General features: G+C 39.5%; 1 protein-coding gene across 1 annotated transcript in view; it reads left to right on the top strand.

Moving 5' to 3' along the window:
* LOC134802182 (la-related protein 1-like) overlaps positions 1–17,613 on the top strand; it is a 125,350-nt gene extending 107,737 nt beyond the window's left edge. Inside the window, exons 21-31 of the mRNA XM_063774776.1 lie at positions 361–492; positions 1,558–1,652; positions 2,636–2,743; positions 3,952–4,103; positions 4,853–4,961; positions 5,411–5,556; positions 6,977–7,110; positions 8,002–8,129; positions 9,368–9,459; positions 10,121–10,346; positions 10,794–17,613. Of these exons, the coding sequence (XP_063630846.1) occupies positions 361–492; positions 1,558–1,652; positions 2,636–2,743; positions 3,952–4,103; positions 4,853–4,961; positions 5,411–5,556; positions 6,977–7,110; positions 8,002–8,129; positions 9,368–9,459; positions 10,121–10,182 (1,158 nt within the window). The 3' untranslated portion in view covers positions 10,183–10,346; positions 10,794–17,613. The remainder of the gene's footprint in view (positions 1–360; positions 493–1,557; positions 1,653–2,635; positions 2,744–3,951; positions 4,104–4,852; positions 4,962–5,410; positions 5,557–6,976; positions 7,111–8,001; positions 8,130–9,367; positions 9,460–10,120; positions 10,347–10,793) is intronic.

The raw sequence follows: 17,613 nt of genomic DNA, 5'->3' as shown, positions 1-17,613 counted from the left end.
CTTTATAGATGTCATATTATTTCAAATTATCGTATGAAAGTTTTTTCTAATTACCATTTTAGTAAAATTCGTTTGTGGGAATACGTGTCATACAAAAGAACCGCCTTACGAAGAAATTGGCGCACGAAGCAGTGAGGCACTTATTTATTTATTTTAAAGTTAATTGCACATAAAAAAAGAGTACAACAGGCGGACTTAATGCCACTATAGGTATTCTCTACCAGTCAACCATAGGGCAACACTGAAAAGTGTCAAGGTGGATGCTGCTTCACCGCATGCTTCCCTAGCGCGCAGAGAAAGTGTTTTGTGTAAAATCTTCTTGATTCAGACTTATTTATTTATTTATTTTTCTTTAAACAGTCTCATGGCAGCCTGGGCTCGCACTACCGCACCGTGTCGCTGATATCCCGCGAACAGTTCGAGGCCACGCAGCCCAACGAGCGGCATTCCAACCCCGACCAGCCGCCGCCGCCACCGCCGAGGCCGCAGATGGTAAACTACTCAAATAACTTTACACTATTTAAAGTGTATTCATCCTTACTTGTCCTATCATGTAAACAAACAGTTCTCGAAGACATTATCACACTTTTCGCAAATCTTGTCAGTAGAAAAAGGCGGCAAATTTGAATAATCGCGGGCTAGCAACACTACGTTTGAATTGTTCGAAAATCGCGTGTCATTTATATCTTATCTGTGGAACTGTTTTGTTTACATTACATCGTTGTTCGATGTGCATTGCTACTTTTTGTTAGTTTCCTAGGGATACCATATTTTAGTTTGCTTTACATTGCTACTGACGTATCCAGGTTGACAGACTATAAAATGTTGTTGTATACTTAAAGAAACTCACAAAGTATTTAAATCAAGCAAATAACCACTGAAAAATATAATTTCTAATAAGATTTTCATTAATAATCGCAGTAACGAACGGATAACCTCAAAAACATTTGACATTACGATGTCTAGATTGTCTATGGATTTGAGGTTTGTTTGTTTACATGATAAGACACGTAAGCATGAATACACTTTAGAAGCGACAAAGTTGGCTGTTGATAATTCGCTGTGAAACTCGAGGCAGGAGATTTTATCACAAACTTTACAACGCTTCTACATATGACTAATGATATTAAATTTGATCCTATCCTCCTAAGTTCCTGCGTACAATATGGTATTATACTGTATTTGAAATAAATTATTTTACACCATGCATGAAATTAAGCACCAGATAATTATTAGAAAAACACAAGTTCTATTTAATAAATCGGATAGAAATGTAATAAGTAGATGAGTTGACCGTGACGTCACGATGTAATGTTTCATATAAATACCATATTAGCAAATCGTTTTGACAGTTCTAAAAAAGTAACTGATTTGACTAGTAGGAAAATACCCTATTTTTTGTACATATTCCAAAATCTATTTTGAACTTTTATTGTGTAACTAAGGGGTTCCAATTTCAAAAACAAAACAATTGCTTCTGGGTCTCAGGAGGCTATGAAGGCAGGAGCTGTAATTTCATTTATATTCTGTACTCACGTTAGAATATAAATCTTGCAGGTGGAGCAACAGGACCAAGGCAGCAAAGCGAAGAGGCCGCGCCGCACGGCCCGGTTCTACGCCGCCAACAAGGACCCACACGCCACCGATGTTATGTATGTACCCTATACAGTTAGATGATCATCCCTAAACGTTACAGTGCGCTACGTAAAACACATTCTTACTTACATTAATACTAGGTATATGTATTCTAGCCTTTAGTAACAATATCCAAATTAAAGTCATATTTACAATCTATATTTCACTTAACATGGCGACCCTGCCAATTGTCATTGTGTAGTACGTTAAGATACTATTGCTAAAAATAGGAAATTCGCAACGAGTGTCGATATTACCTAGTCGCACATGTATCGTACAAGGTTTAGTAGATGTTTCCTACGATTCGTCACTTATCCTCAGGTGACAAGCAAAATTCACTACTTACAAAAAAAATATTCAACAAAAATTAACCTTATTATTGTATTAATACGGTTCACTATGGCTATGAACTTGTGATGGTAATTAGTGAGTTTTGCTTGTCAACTGACGATATCGTCGATTTGTAGCAGGCCCCTGTAAAAAAAAGGGTCGCGTAATTCTCTATGGTTACTGAGTGCTGGCGAGTCGAACCAGTCTAAAATGTGTCATCCAGATGCGTAACGAAAGCGCGTTATCGGAGAGCGCACCTACACTGGTTTTTTGAGCGTTGGACTAGCCCGCGCTCAGGTGCCAATTAGAATAATTATGACCCTTTTTTGCAGGTAAGTAGCACGTGCGGTTTTACTTAACAATAGACAAAGGTGTTATATATGAGTATAATTATGTAAGAGGGTAGAACCAATTCTCGGCGACAGATTAATGTATACCTACATATCATCGCTCTCTTTCAATAAATGGTTGTTACCAAGTGGACGTGTCTTGTGCTTTCTCTCCTTTTTAGAAGTTCCTGGATAGCCAGTGCATCTTAATATACTTCAAAAGGATTAACAGTTCGGGCCAGCTACAAATGGACAGACTATACCCATAGCCCAAGCTTGATTGAGCTTTCTGAGGCATCAAGTCTAGTGGCCTATATTTATGTTTCGATTGTAAATTTCAGCACGAGCCGCAAGCACAAGACCAGGCACAGCCTCAACCCGCCCGTGGAGCACCACGTCGGCTGGATCATGGACATCCGCGAACACCGCGCCAGGACACACAGCACCGGGTGAGTGACCATAACTAGAACACAAGAAATACAAACACCCGCAATCGGCGACCGGTCTGGCGGAATGGGTAGTGACCCTGCCTGTGAAGCCGATGGTCCTGGGTTCAAATACCAGTAAGGGCATATATTTGTGAGATGACACAGATATTTGTTCCATTTAACTATTATATTATATATGTTGCAGTCAAAAGTGTGAACTGGTCAAAAGAACTTTTAACCGACAAAAACAGGCAAAACTGCTTTTGACTGAGCATGTTGATCAAAAGTAGTTTTACCTGAAAATCATACCTATTTCTGGCAGCAGTTTCGTTTTTAGGGCGTAGCAAAAAAAAAATAACCCTAACCTACCTATCTCTGGGAACAGTTTCGTTTTTAGGGCGTAGCAAAAAAAAATAACCCTAACCTACCTATTTCTGGGAGTACTTTTGACTGATAGTAACAGTCACAATTACTATTAACCAATGATTTTTAGGTAAAACTACTTTTGAGCAACATGCTCAGTCAAAAGCAGTTTTGCCTGTTTTTGTCGGTTAAAAGTTCTTTTGACCAGTTCACACTTTTGACTGCGACATATATATCGTTGTCTGAGTACCCACAACACAAGCCTTCTTGAGCTTACTGTGGGACTTAGTCTATCTGTGTAAGGATGTCCTATAATATTTATTTATTTTATAAAAAAAAACAATGAACGCTAAAATAAGACTCCTTCTCAGCATAATCCTCCCCAATGCAGTTTGCGGCGCTGCTTAAAAGTCTTAAAACTACCAATTAGTGACGTCAAAAATATTCTTATACATTTTTATGTTCCATTTTTTATACCTTCGTGTCCAGGAGTCTAGGTCATAGCTTCAGTAGGCTTAGCACGAGTGCGTCGTGACAGAGTACCCGTGTCTTTCTAACTGAGAGCCCTCTCTCAGTTAGAAAGACACGCGTCCCTACGCGTAGTCTATCTCGCACGGAAAATACCGTCGCCACGCACTCATGCTAAGCCTACAGGTTACAGCCAATACTAAGGGCTCATTTACCCGGCGCGAGAACTCGCATGCGAGTTTCATTGCATTGCGTTATTTGATCGGTCGGCTGAATTGATGTAACCTCAATGGTCCGCAATGTAACTAAAATCGTATGCGAGTTAGCGCGCCGTCTAAATGAGCTCTTAATCCAGATGATTTTCAACGTTAACATAATATTAATGTAAAATGTTCCAGTTCATCATTGGGCACGTCACCGACGCTGGGGTCCTCTTGCGGGTCCGTGCCACAATCGCTGCCGACCTTCCACCACCCGAGCCACGGCCTGCTCCGCGAGAACCACTTCACCCAGCAGGCCTACCACAAGTACCACTCGCGCTGTCTCAAAGGTGAACTTCCATCCTTCTTGCCCAAGCTATGGGTACAGTCAGCAGCAGAAGTTGCTATGCGGGCGAGGTGTTCAAAATTACCTTGGCACGCTCTTATTCTCTTAACAATAAAGTCGCGTCAAGATCATTTTGAACACCTGGCCCGCTCAGCAACTTCTGCTGCTGACTGTATCAGCAACAGAGTCAAGGTCACGCACACAAAGTGTCCAATAATGCTAATGCTGTTAATGCTAATATTACGTGGGCCATACTGAAAGTTTCTGGATTCTGATATATGAGACGACTTGTTTTTTCTAAGTGGCCAGTTCCAGGAATTTTCAGGGTGCCCTAAGTACATTATAAAATAAATGAAATGAAATTATGACAGCGCAATTTTGATATAGATAGTTTGACAGCCGACTGTAAAATTTACCTAAAGTTTCTCCATAACCTTTTGGACGCCAATGACCGATATATCCGCACCGCAGGTTCAAAGCCAAAGACTGATTAATCGGTCACAGACCACAGAGCAACATAGACCTACGTGCATATGCATAAAGTTCAATTTCAGTTTTGACACTTCGGTGACGTGGCGTCCGGGTGACTGCTTTTGTGTTTGACACGCCGGCCCCTTAAGTTTAGGCCTGGGCAAAAGGTTCGGCCGTTTTTTGGCGATCCGAAACTACGGCCGAAAAAATCATGTTTCGGAAGTTTACGGCCGAATTTCGGTCGGACACTAGTAAAAATGCTAATAAGTTACGTTTCCACAGAGCGCAAGAAGCTGGGCATCGGGCAGTCGCAGGAGATGAACACGCTGTTCAGATTCTGGTCCTTCTTCCTCAGGGACCACTTCAACAGGACCATGTATAACGAATTCAGGTCAGTTCTTATTTCATTAAAGCTCTCTTAAAAAAGCGAACAATTTCAATTCATTTTAAATTTTAAACATCAAGCAAAGAGAATTTTTAAATGGAGTCGGATTGTCAAAGTAAATTATGTAGCCACTGTAAATTTACTGTCATCTTTCGACAGCAGATTAATACTATTAGAACGCCATTTGAATTTGATCCTTATTATTTCACTGATACGTGTTAAGTTGTTAAATATTCATAGTAATGCCATTTACTCGACGGTAGGCCAAAGGTATGGTGCAATATTTTCGAGCGATGGCGCCATAACCTTTGGCCTAATGTAAAAAGTATCAATCCAAAAAAAATTGCTTACTGCTCCGTCGAATCACTGTCTCTCGACTCTCTTGTAAGTATTGATTGACAGAATAAGATACGAGTTTTTTTTATGATAAGTAAAAAAACAATTGAATATTCCAGGACGCTAGCGAACGAGGACGCCGCCGCCGGCTTCCGGTACGGTCTGGAGTGCCTCTTCCGGTTCTACTCGTACGGGCTGGAGCGCAAGTTCCGCCCCGAGCTCTACCAGCACTTCCAGCAGGAGACCGCCACCGACTACGAGCGAGGTTAGACCTGGTTACTTTACGATTCCAAACTATACTCCGTATCTTTAGGTACTTAAATAAAAGTATACAAATAATTGTTACATTTTCGGATAGTTATAACATTTAATGAAACCAACCAAATACAAAACCACCTGGATCTGTCACTGAACGACCTGACTTTAACCTACATTATTTGATCGTGTAATGTTTTCATCTACCCTCAACCTGGCTTAAGAAGCTATTTGAGGGTAGATTTTGTTTACTGTTTTTTAAATACCTAAAGATACAGACTATAGAATAAGAATTAGAAACCATTTATTGTCACACAAAAAGGGGGCCGCTACGTACTGTATTGTGTATTTAAGTACCTTTTGAATACATCAAACTAGTTTTTATGTTGCCGGATTCGTCAATCTATGCGTCCAAAGTTAAAACCGCCGATTTTGTTTTGAGGTCCTAGTTCGACGAATCCAGCAACATAAAAACTAGTTTGATGTATTCAAAAGGTACTTAAATATACAATACAGTACGTAGCGGCCCCCTTTTTTAATTAAATACCTGTCGTTATAAAACACTGATTTAAACTTTCACGATTATTAAACATTATCAAACTACACAACGGGACTTAACGGAGCCACGCCGTTTTGTCGCATAAATAGTGTTTAGTTTTTAAGTTTATAAAATATATATGTATGTTAGTCTGTAAGGTATTTGTAATATGGGCCTTGTTGCCTGACTTAAATTTTAAATAAATAAATAAATAATCGCGTATTTAAGTTTTAAGATTTACCTCCGACGTTTCGAGGACGGCGTTGTCCCCGTGGTCTCGGAGGAGACTGGCTCAAGTTGACATCAACAACCTGTCGTTATATTTAAATAATCACGATTAGCAGTGGCGCTAGTGTGCACGATGAAAAGTGCACATTAAAAGGCGCACTTTTCTTCCGACAATTTTTGCTCTATAGAGCTTATTTGTTAAATTTGCTTGTCACGAAGTCATCATCTTCCTCGCGTTAATCTGGCTTTTTTGCCATTGCCAAGCGGACCCCAGGCCACGGCTCATGGCCTGGGGTCCGCTTGGCAACTAATCCCGAGAATTGACGTAGGCACTAGTTTTTTCTAAAGCGACTGCCATCTGACCTTTCAACCCAGAGGGGAAACTAGGTGTTGCTGCGATTAATCCGGTTTCCTCACGATGTTTTCCTTCACCGAAAAGCGACTGGTAAATATCAGATGATATTTCGTACATAAATTCCGAAAAACTCATTGGTACGAGCCGGGGTTTGAACACGCGACCTTCGGATTGAAAGTCACACGCTCTTACCGCTAGAGTCTAGCGGTAAGAGCTAGCGCTAGACCCCCAGCGCTCTTGTCACGAAGTATTTTTTTCGTAATCTGACAAATGGTTGAACATTTAATTTAATTCTAATGTGTTGTGCAGGTCAACTGTACGGTCTGGAGAAGTTCTGGGCGTTCCTGAAGTACTACAAGCACGCCGGAGCCCTACAGGTGGAGCCCAAGCTGCAGGGCTACCTCGCCAAGTTCAAGAGCATCGAGGACTTCCGCGTGCTGGAGGTAGGACATGTATTGTGCACTGTACGTAAGACTCAACCATGGGCTGGGGCAGTTCTGGGCGTTCCTGAAGTACTACAAGCACGCCGGAGCCCTACAGGTGGAGCCCAAGCTGCAGGGCTACCTCGCCAAGTTCAAGAGCATCGAGGACTTCCGCGTGCTGGAGGTAGGACATGTGTTGTGCACTGTACGTAAGGGTCAACCATGGGCTGGGGCAGTTCTGGGCGTTCCTGAAGTACTACAAGCACGCCGGAGCCCTACAGGTGGAGCCCAAGCTGCAGGGCTACCTCGCCAAGTTCAAGAGCATCGAGGACTTCCGCGTGCTGGAGGTAGGACATGTGTTGTGCACTGTACGTAAGGGTCAACCATGGGCTGGGGCAGTTCTGGGCGTTCCTGAAGTACTACAAGCACGCCGGAGCCCTACAGGTGGAGCCCAAGCTGCAGGGCTACCTCGCCAAGTACAAGAGCATCGAGGACTTCCGCGTGCTGGAGGTAGGTTTCCTGTATTTTTAAGTAGATGGGTATTCATAATACGACACGGCTATCCGGGGTGGCATGTTGACATCAATAGGGTATTCTCCTACTAGTTAAATTAGTTTCTTGTTTAGAACTGTCAAAACGATTTGCTGATATGGAATTCACATGAAACATTACACAATGACGTCACGGACTACGGGCAACGTGAGTTACTTTTTATGTTTCTATGAGATTTATTAAATAGTTTTGAAAAATAATAGCTGTCTATGTTTTTAGGGTTCCGTAGCCAAAGGGTAAAAACGGGACTCTATTACTAAGACTCCGTTGTCCGTCTGTCCGTTTGGTTCGTGTAGTCCGTGAAGTTTCATTACTTATTCTGCGATTAAAGTATTAATGTATTGTATGTGTTGTGTGCAGCCGCAGCTGAACGAGCTGCTGGCGGCGCAGGGCCCGCGGGCCCCGGGCCGCGGGCCGCACGCGCGCGCCTACGACCGCCACCGCTCCGTGTCCGAGAGCGAGCGCAACCACGCCGCGAGGCCCTTCAGGTAACTATTACCTTCATTTAATATAATCAGCGGGCCTACCGCGAACCACATTCGACGTGTTCCCTCCCTGTCAGACTTACCTACGAATTTTCTAGTGCGACAGAGAGGAAACATGTCGGTAGGTCCTTTGTACCTAATAAGCTCTCTTTCGAATGGAATTTGCCGGTCGAAATGCTTAGCGGATGGCGCCAGCGCCAGCGTCAATACCTAGAATTATGTGTTTTTTTTTTTTAATGGAATTTTATGCCCCGGTTGCCAGAAAAAGGAATGCGGAATAAGGGGGCTCGAGCTATGATGGCGCCATCTATGCAAACCATTGACAATTGTTAACCTATTCGACGCCGTGTTAAACACACAAGCTGTCACTCGGACACCACGTCACCGAAGTGTCAAAACTTAATTGAACTTTATGCATATGCGCTTAGATCTATGTTACTCTGTGGTCTGTGACGGATTAATCCGTCTTTGACGTTAAAAATAAGAGCCCATCAACGTGCACACTAGCGCCACTGTATTTAATATACTAGTATTGAATAAAGGGGGCCGCTACGTACTGTATTTTGTATTTAAGTACCTTTTGAATACATCAGACTAGTTTTTATGTTGCTGGATTCGTCAACCTATGCGTCCAAAGTTAAAACGGCCGTTTGAGTTCATAGATCGACGAATCCAGCAACATAAAAATATGATTATATGGTATACACGGTGGCCAAAAAATAACTGCATTCCCGTTGGGTATCGTCTTGGGTCGTCCCATTCGTTTTTCGTCACTTTCTTAAATTAGTCCTTTTCTGCTTTCGTCACTCATTCTACATTCGTCACAATCGTCGGTGGCTTTCAATGTAGAATGAGTGACGAAAGCAGAATAGGACTAATTTAAGAACGTGACGAAAAACGAATGGGACGACCCAAGACGATACCTCCCGTTGCCAGGGAGGTTTTGGGATTATACTGAGCAACTTTTACTATGGGACCAACCCGAAATTGCGAATAAAATTTTGGCTGATTCATACATTTTGGACGGTCCATTTTCTATGGGAGGCTAAATTTTTTTTCGCGATTTCGGTGTTGGTCGCACAGTGAAAGTTGCTCAGTATAATCCCAAAACCTCCCTGGCAACGGGAATGCACTTATTTTTTGGTCACCCTGCATATAAATTGAAACACACTTATATGGGACTGAGAATTCCTAAAATACCCACAAATGTAATCGTAACATTTATCATATTATGGTTCCAGCCGACCAGCGCCGGCCAACAATAGCAACAATAACCGCGGCCGCGCCGGCTCCTGCGGCTCGCAGAGCGTCGTCGCCAACGCGCGCCCGAGACGTGAGTAACACACACACACACACACACACACTCACACACTCTCTCACAAACACACACACACTTACACACACCATCCTCTACATCACTGCCAACCTAAACCTTAACTCCACAGTTAACTAGAGATGCCACGAATATTCGGCAGCTATTCGGTATTCGGCCTATTCGGCCATTTTGCCGAATATTCGGCGCTTAGGCCGAAAGAGCGGCCGAATATTCGGTATTCGGCCAAAACCACTATTCGGGGCATCTCTACAGTTAATCCTTTGGCCGCCAAAAAAGTCCACAGACGCCTCGCGAGGCAGCTCGTTCTGTGTGGAGTACCCATTCATTTATCTAGTTTTTGAAAAAACTAATATAAATCAATTTTCTCGTTACATGTGTTATGAATATATTATTGTAAACATAATATGTAAGTAAATACAGTTATTCACAAAAGTAAGTAAACTCGTAAGAGTCACGGTCTTTCTTGCCTATTACTCCTTTAGTTCGATGAAAATCATTTTGTTTTGTTAAATTTTCAGTAAAGTAAAATTGAGTCTATTTACTACATTATAGAACTCGATATAGACTTGCACTGGCTTGATTTCTTTCTTGTATGTTTAAGCCTTAAGTGGTTCCAATTATGTATCTTATATATTCACATATTGTATATGTTCCACAGCGCCGCCCAAGAGCAAACCCGACTCCGCGCCTCCCGCCGCCGCCGCCGCCGCCCCGCAGTGATCCCGCGCACACACACAGTGCGCACACGACCCAATGCATTTGTTACTGACTATTATATAGTGCATAGACACACAGTCGATTTAGTGTTATTATATGAGTGTAGTGTTGCCGGGTTATCGCGGCGAGGACGCTGGGTTGCAGGCGAAATGGTGTATAGAGCCTAGGTGAGTTATATTATTCTACTCGTTCACTTTAATGGTTGAAAGAATTCAAAGTTCGTGAATTATAATCGCGTACTTTCACTATGGGATCCCATTATAATGACTTCATTACAAAACAGTTTAGTGAACTATAATGAATTCGACCAACAACGTTCCGCCGCGGACGACACGATAAAATATCAACCTTTCAGTTTTTTCTACTGGGAATCATGAAAATTATTGATATATAAAAAAGGACCCGAAAAAAATTTACATATTTTTATTACAATTTTGCGTATGCAAACTCAAATCCAAAATTAGTAAGAAAAATTAAGGACACTTTTTTCTTAGTTTTAAATAGTTTTAATCAATAGTCCTCGCGATTCTGAGTAATCCAAGAGTTGTTTGCTTTTCTAAAAAAAAGTAAATTCGCCATAAATGTTATTAATATGTGCGTTTTACTTGTTGCAGCTTGTACGCATCGACAATAAACAACGCTACGCGACAAACGCGCGACAACCGCGCGACTAACGCGCGACAGACGCGCGACAACCGCGCGACTAACGCGCGTCACGGCTTATAGTGTAAGCTACATATTAACAAACATATATTATATTTTTGACATTGTAACATATTCGAGCCGACCTTCAAATTGCAGTCATCTTAGTTATATTCATTTTCCTAGTATATAATTAATAATATATATAAAAAAATAGTTAAGTTTTTTTGTTCGCTTGTGTAGTTAAGGATTTTTTTTGCCATGGCAACATTGAGTGTCAGTTTTGATTCTGACACTATCGGCCCGATTTTAACTTTAAGACACGTCAATTAATAGATCTAGGAACGATATGGATTAGAATGTTATTGTCAAATGTGACGTTACTTCAACCAAAAACGTCACTTTTGACACTGACACATCTAATCCATATCGTTTCTGGATCTATTAATTGACGTATCTGAAAGTTCGAATCGGGCAGTTAATTCGTAGGTTCTCTTAGGCAATGTAAAATGTACAGTCGTTGATATTTCGCCGATAGTCTAATCAAAACTAGATAAAAAAAATATAGTCCTTTTTTTTTGAGAAACGAAATTGTAAATTAACTCAAGACTGGCTTGCGTGTGTAAAGCGGTGTAGGCTTTTATGTAAGCTCTGGTTTTGAAAATGTGTGAATTTCTGATGTATATTTGACTATGAGTTTTGCGGGTCCCGGGTGAACATGTTGTACAGTCAACGGTAAAAATGTGGGTGTACAAATCATTTCAAAAATGTGTCCCATAACTGTTATGTCAGTGAATTAAGAACTATGGGACATATTTTTGAGTAAGTTGTCTACACCCATATTTTTACCGTTGACTGTATGTTAATTTGCAAACATTTCTTAACTGATAATGCAGACTAGAGCCGGTCCAAGCTAAGTATGCACCGAATTTGATGGGACATAGTAGAAAAGCCATTATAAACGACATATTTTCATAATTTGACGTTTGTGGGAACGCTTGCATACTTTTTCATGTTAAAGTTGGTGCAGAGTTAGCTTAGGCGGCCTAACAAGAAATTATATGACTTTAAAAAGGCCATTTCAGTTAAAGTTCCTTTTTATCTAATTTGTTTTTATTTTTGGTATTTCTACTTAGAATCACGAGCTCTTTCGATCCTAATAAGAAAAAAAAGTGTCTTTAGATTTTTATTTTTATTCCGTTCCGACGGTAACGGAATGGAAGAAACGAAAAATGCATGGAGATTTTGGGATATTTTTTTTTTCCTATTAGGATCGAAAGAGCTCATGATTCTGAGTAGAACTAACATAAAATAATTCCAAATTAAAAATATGTATAGTCAAGGAATATAATTTCAGTAACATTCCATAACTTGTCACAATGACCATAGTATGAGGTCGTTTGCGACTATATTAATTGTCACTGTGACAAGGTCCGAAATGGTATGAGAATTAAATTTTTTGACTTATAAAATGACCTCAAAATAGGTCTGTTTTCTCATAGAGAAATATAGTAAGAATAGAGTGCTTCTAGTATCAAGTAGCGGTACTGATAATTCTGCTATTCGATGCTAGATGTCGACTACGAAAATAATAGTCGTTTTGGTACCAAAAGTGATGTATGGAGTGAGCACTCTATGTATTTTTTTCTCTATGGTTTTGTATTTGACACAAAGAATACTAAACTCGGATTATTTTGAATAAGTTCATACTGCACAGTTCAGAAATGTATGTATGTCTGTCAGTTCGTTCCGGGTCTGTCGTATACTGCCACTTATCATTTATGACACAACACAGCACACATTACTGTAAACTCCGCATATAATATGAGATAGCATTGAGATGAAATGCGTGTGTATATAATAATAATAAAAAAAACTGTTAAATATTGTAATCGTGCTATTTTATATTATATTATATATAATGCCAATTGAACGTTCAAACGAAGCATTTTATGAAATATATATTGTTTAATTGGTGTTTTACTAGCATTTGATTTCAACTGCTGACAAGCAATTATAAAATACTACACATACTATAAACACATTTTTATCTTAGTCTTTTTCTCATGCAAATAAGGCAGACAGAGTCAAAACCGTGTGTTATATTTTCATATAGATTAAAACAATGACTCGCCCTAGAACGGTCCGCGCCCGGTCCGAGACGTCCGACACTTCTTTTTCTATGACGGGTGATCACGTGATGCTTTCTATAGAAAATGAATTGTCAGACGACTCGGCCCGGACCCGGACCGTTCTAGCGCGAGTATTTTTTTTAATCTATATGAAAATATAACACTCGGTTTTGACTCTGTCTGCCTTATTTGAATGAAATAGGACTTAGATAAAAGTATGTTATTGTAGAGATGCTAAAATGTGACGTTCACAAGCAAAAGGTCGTCGCTAACCTGAAGATGAAATTCGCTCGTATCTTAATACGAATAACCTGTCCTTATGACAAGCGACAATGATGCACCTTTTACTAGAGAACGTCACAAATAATAGGTAATTGTTAGTTATCGGCCGTCACTTGTTTTCTGCATTTTTATGCTTGTCAGTAAAAAGTTTTCGTATGCTAGTAATTTCGTTTTTTTTTGTATCGTAATAATTAACTTGCTCAATAAACTTGAACGACGAAAATGACGTGACGGTGCGAGTGCGTCATCCGACATGAATGACGTGCGTCATGACTTGTTTTTGAAAAGTTGACATACTTGTAATATAGGGTGTTTCTCCAACACTCGGGCTACTTGCACTAGCCCACTAACCCGGGGTTAAGCGGTTAAACCGTTAACCAACAGTCATATTGTACTGGTAACCATGGTAACTCCAGATTTAACCGGTTAACCCCGGGCTAGTGGGATGGTGCAAGTGGCACTTAGTCATATTTTGTGGGGTCGGTTTAAATGTCATACTGAGCAGTTTTTACTGTGGTACAAACACAGAAATTGCGAAAAAAATATTGTCTCTTTCATACATTTTGGCTGAGACATACATTTTTGTTCATTTCGGGGTTGGTCTCATAGTAAAAGTTGATCATTATGACCTTTTTATGCACCTTGCAAAATTTCGCTAAAGTTTGAAAAACATCTTGTTAATAAATTTAATACAAGTCAATAGTTTCGATTGGTGCCTTTAAAAATAATCTTAATATAATTTCTAGCTTTGAAATAGTCATAGAACTTGCATGCAAGGCACTTGGAATTGATGTAATTCCACATTTAGTTGATAAATATTTTTATAATGATGTCAGCGTATGTTAGATTCATTGGCTGTTATCACTAATAGACTAATTTTGGGGTTGATAACAAGGTTAAAATTATTCTAGATAAATTTAGTATAGGCCAAAACAACGCAGATGTAGTGCATAATTGTTTTCCATCGTATTTTCTCGGAAACGTTCGTATTTGTCATGCCACTTCAGTCAACCTCAGTACTTTTTGTACCGAGACTGACTGAAATAGCAAGACACGTTCGTACGTCGTGAAAATACGATGGAAAATAATTATACACTAGGTCTGTACGTGTTTGTAGTAAATCTTTCAATAAAGTTACGGATGTTAGCACATCAATTCAAATAAATAGGTTTTTAAATTATTCATCTTGGATAATGCACTCGAAATCCCGGATACTTAAAAAAAAACTGTAGAGAGCACTAAAATCCAGTGTGCGTTTTTTCTTAGTTAATAAGTGTGCTTTTTAAACATAGTTTTTATTTTTCCATTGCCGCAAACTTGACGATTACAATTTTATAAAAAGGCATTCACTACTGAATTGTTTGTCGCTTTAGAATAGCCAGGATACTTGGTAATTATCTGACACATGTCAAAACTCTATTAATTTTTGACATGATACAGCTTGACATCAAAATGCAATGGTTTTACATGTCTGGTAACGTCGCACGTCGTTCTTCGGAGTGAAATTTTATTTACCACCCCATACTCTGCGTAGTGAATTTATAGGTCCATTCCATACTGAACAACTTTTATTGTGGAACCAATGCAGAAATCGTGAAAAAAAATGACTGTTTCATACATTCCGGCTAATGTGATACCGCTGACTATGTGACAGACAAGTTTTTTTTCGCCTTTTCGACATTGGTCCCATAATAAAAGTTGTTCAGTATGACCTATAAATTCACTATGCGGAGTATGGCTGGTGAATACAATTTAACCCTGTGTAGTCTCGAATGTCGAGCGATATTGTCAGAAATGTCAGAAGAATTCGCGCAATTACTGTGTCCAATATAAGTATTCAGAGTGACGATTTACATTCAGTCGCAAACACAGTGAAAACGATGCTTACTTTGATATCCTGGTCACGGCACCAATTGTAAAAGTTTGCGGCAGGTGCGTTTAGTTTTCGACGATAATACTTTTCCCGTAAAACGGGTACATGTTTCAGTTTCGACTCACAACTAGCGCACCAAACTCCGGTGTTGTTTTTAGAAAATATTTCAACACATTCTTATTATGTTTTTTTAGGTTAACGGTTGTTCCCCGTAAAATCAAATTCTAATTACCAATTAGTTATGATTTTAACTTAGTATGATTTGATCACTACATGCGTATCATTTGCATTAAGGGCCACATTAGCGTCTCTCGAGTGTCGGCGTCTAGTCCACTCTATGGATGCTGCTCGACGCAACTGCGCAGCGATACCCTTGTCCATAGCGCTGACTAGACGCAGACGCTCAAAAGACGCTAGTGAGGGGTGGCCTTAAAACGCTACTGGGTCATATATATAAATTATTGACATGAAATAGTGATTACAACCTTAACCTGTTTAGTTTAAGGTCGAAATTCGTACAAAGACTTGTCATCGGGCGTTCGTAAATTTATATGAATGTGCCTTTGATTATTATTCTAAAAACAATACCGGAGAGTAATACTTATTCGTATATAGTTGTATGTCGTAAAGACAGCTTCGATCGCTTCTACATTACTTATATAATAGTTCCTATATCGTAATAAAATGACACAGGAATCGTTTATGCAATTTCGTAATGTTTGTTCCAAATTACCGCGTATTTTTAGCAATAATAATGTTAGCTGTATGCACTGTTAGTTTATTTTGTCGATTTCTGTGTCGAAAATGGCTGTCGGCATGATTCTTGAGCGATACTGTCGTATATATACGACAGCATATACTCAGATTGTCTTCTATACACGACAGCGTATATTATGCTAACTTAGACATAGATTTGCGTGGTGCAAATTTGACAACTATTCTTACACTGAATGAGATGAGTCTATTCGAATTTAAATCTAGTTTTAGACTATAAATTGATTCATATTGATTGGATTTCGAGTTATTCAGCGTAAGTTGTAAGAATAAAAGCGAAAGGCTAATAAGGTTTTACCTTTTGTTACGCTTGGGATTAAACTTGCACCCGGGAAAGCATTGTCAAATTTAAGTTTGAAAGACGAAAGTTCAAGACCCCTGCCGGCAGCATTTCTTTGAGTTGCCGTCCCCCGATGGTATTTTAGCTTAGTTTTGACCAAGTAAAGTACGACTAAAACATAGTTTGAAGCGGTCCTGCGTAAGACCTAGACTTTTTGGACGAGGTCTCTAAACACAGCTAGACTATTAGTAAAAGATTTTTTGACAGAACACGAATTAAAAAAAGTAGTGTTTATGATTTATATGCATGCATGAGTTTTGAATAGAGACTCGTCCGAAATCAAAGTCTACACTTAAGTCTTATGACATTATTGTTAAGTTGTTTTTAATTGTTGCTATTTTTTTTTTCGTAAGTACGCCAAAGGAGACGACGTAAAATGCTGATGTTAAATCATAGGATTATTGTATAAATGGAAAATATACAAAAAAAAAAATATGTTGCTGTAACTTTAAGTGATATTGTACATTAAGGTCGGAGCCGGTCGCTCGTTGTTTTTCATTTTAAATTCAATTTGGTTGTAATATAGAGTAGTCGCTGAGGTACGGATGGTATTCCGTACAAGCTGGTTTTCTCAGTGGTCAATTCCATTAGATTTTGAATCAAAAGCTGTTGTTAAAAAGTTGCAATACGGAAAGTACGGTCAGCTGCAGAATTAGCTTAGCGGATCTGGTCTACAAAATATTTGTACTTGTGTTCAGATCATTTTGTAGACTCTTTTAGTTTATGCTGGTGATCTTACGACGCGTCAGAGCCATCTAGCGAAGCTGCATATACAATTATACATTGACCTAAACCTTTGTACTTGCGTAAAGTCATCAGTCTGAAAGCCTTATATCACTCAAGTAACACGGGGAGTCGTATATAGTTAAGATTAACTCGCCTTCAAACCGTGTTGAGTTTCGCTTGGCTTGACAACCAAAAATACTGTCGTGACAGATTTAATTTGCTTGTACATCCGCCATCAGATATACCGAAGCGGCCAAGGCCAATATTTGCGAGTAAAATATCTAAAAAACGCCTCTATTGTCAAGGCGTGTTCAGATATTTTTGATCGCCTCGGCCGCTCCGATATATCTGATAACCACTGAATAAACTGGTTGGTATGGATACTTTCTGTTCGAAAATACCTGACAATTATTGGAAACTGAGTCGGTTTTTCAACTCTGCGGTAGTCCTGTAGTCAGCATAGTAATTGATAAATTTAGATTTCGACGCTTGCTTCGGCGGGCTACGAATGATGGTGTAAGTTTTTTATTGGAATTTTCGCAATGTTTTCGGTATCTTGTTTGATTTTGTTTCGTATCGCCGTCGCCGACGCTCCATATGGCTGTAAGTTATACATTATATACATATTATTATTATATTGATAAAATAAATTAATAATAAAAGCA

This window comes from Cydia splendana, chromosome 24 (genome assembly GCF_910591565.1).
Source record: "Cydia splendana chromosome 24, ilCydSple1.2, whole genome shotgun sequence".
NCBI classification, from domain to species: Eukaryota; Metazoa; Arthropoda; class Insecta; order Lepidoptera; family Tortricidae; genus Cydia; species Cydia splendana.
This window is presented reverse-complemented; position numbering and strand designations above follow the sequence as displayed.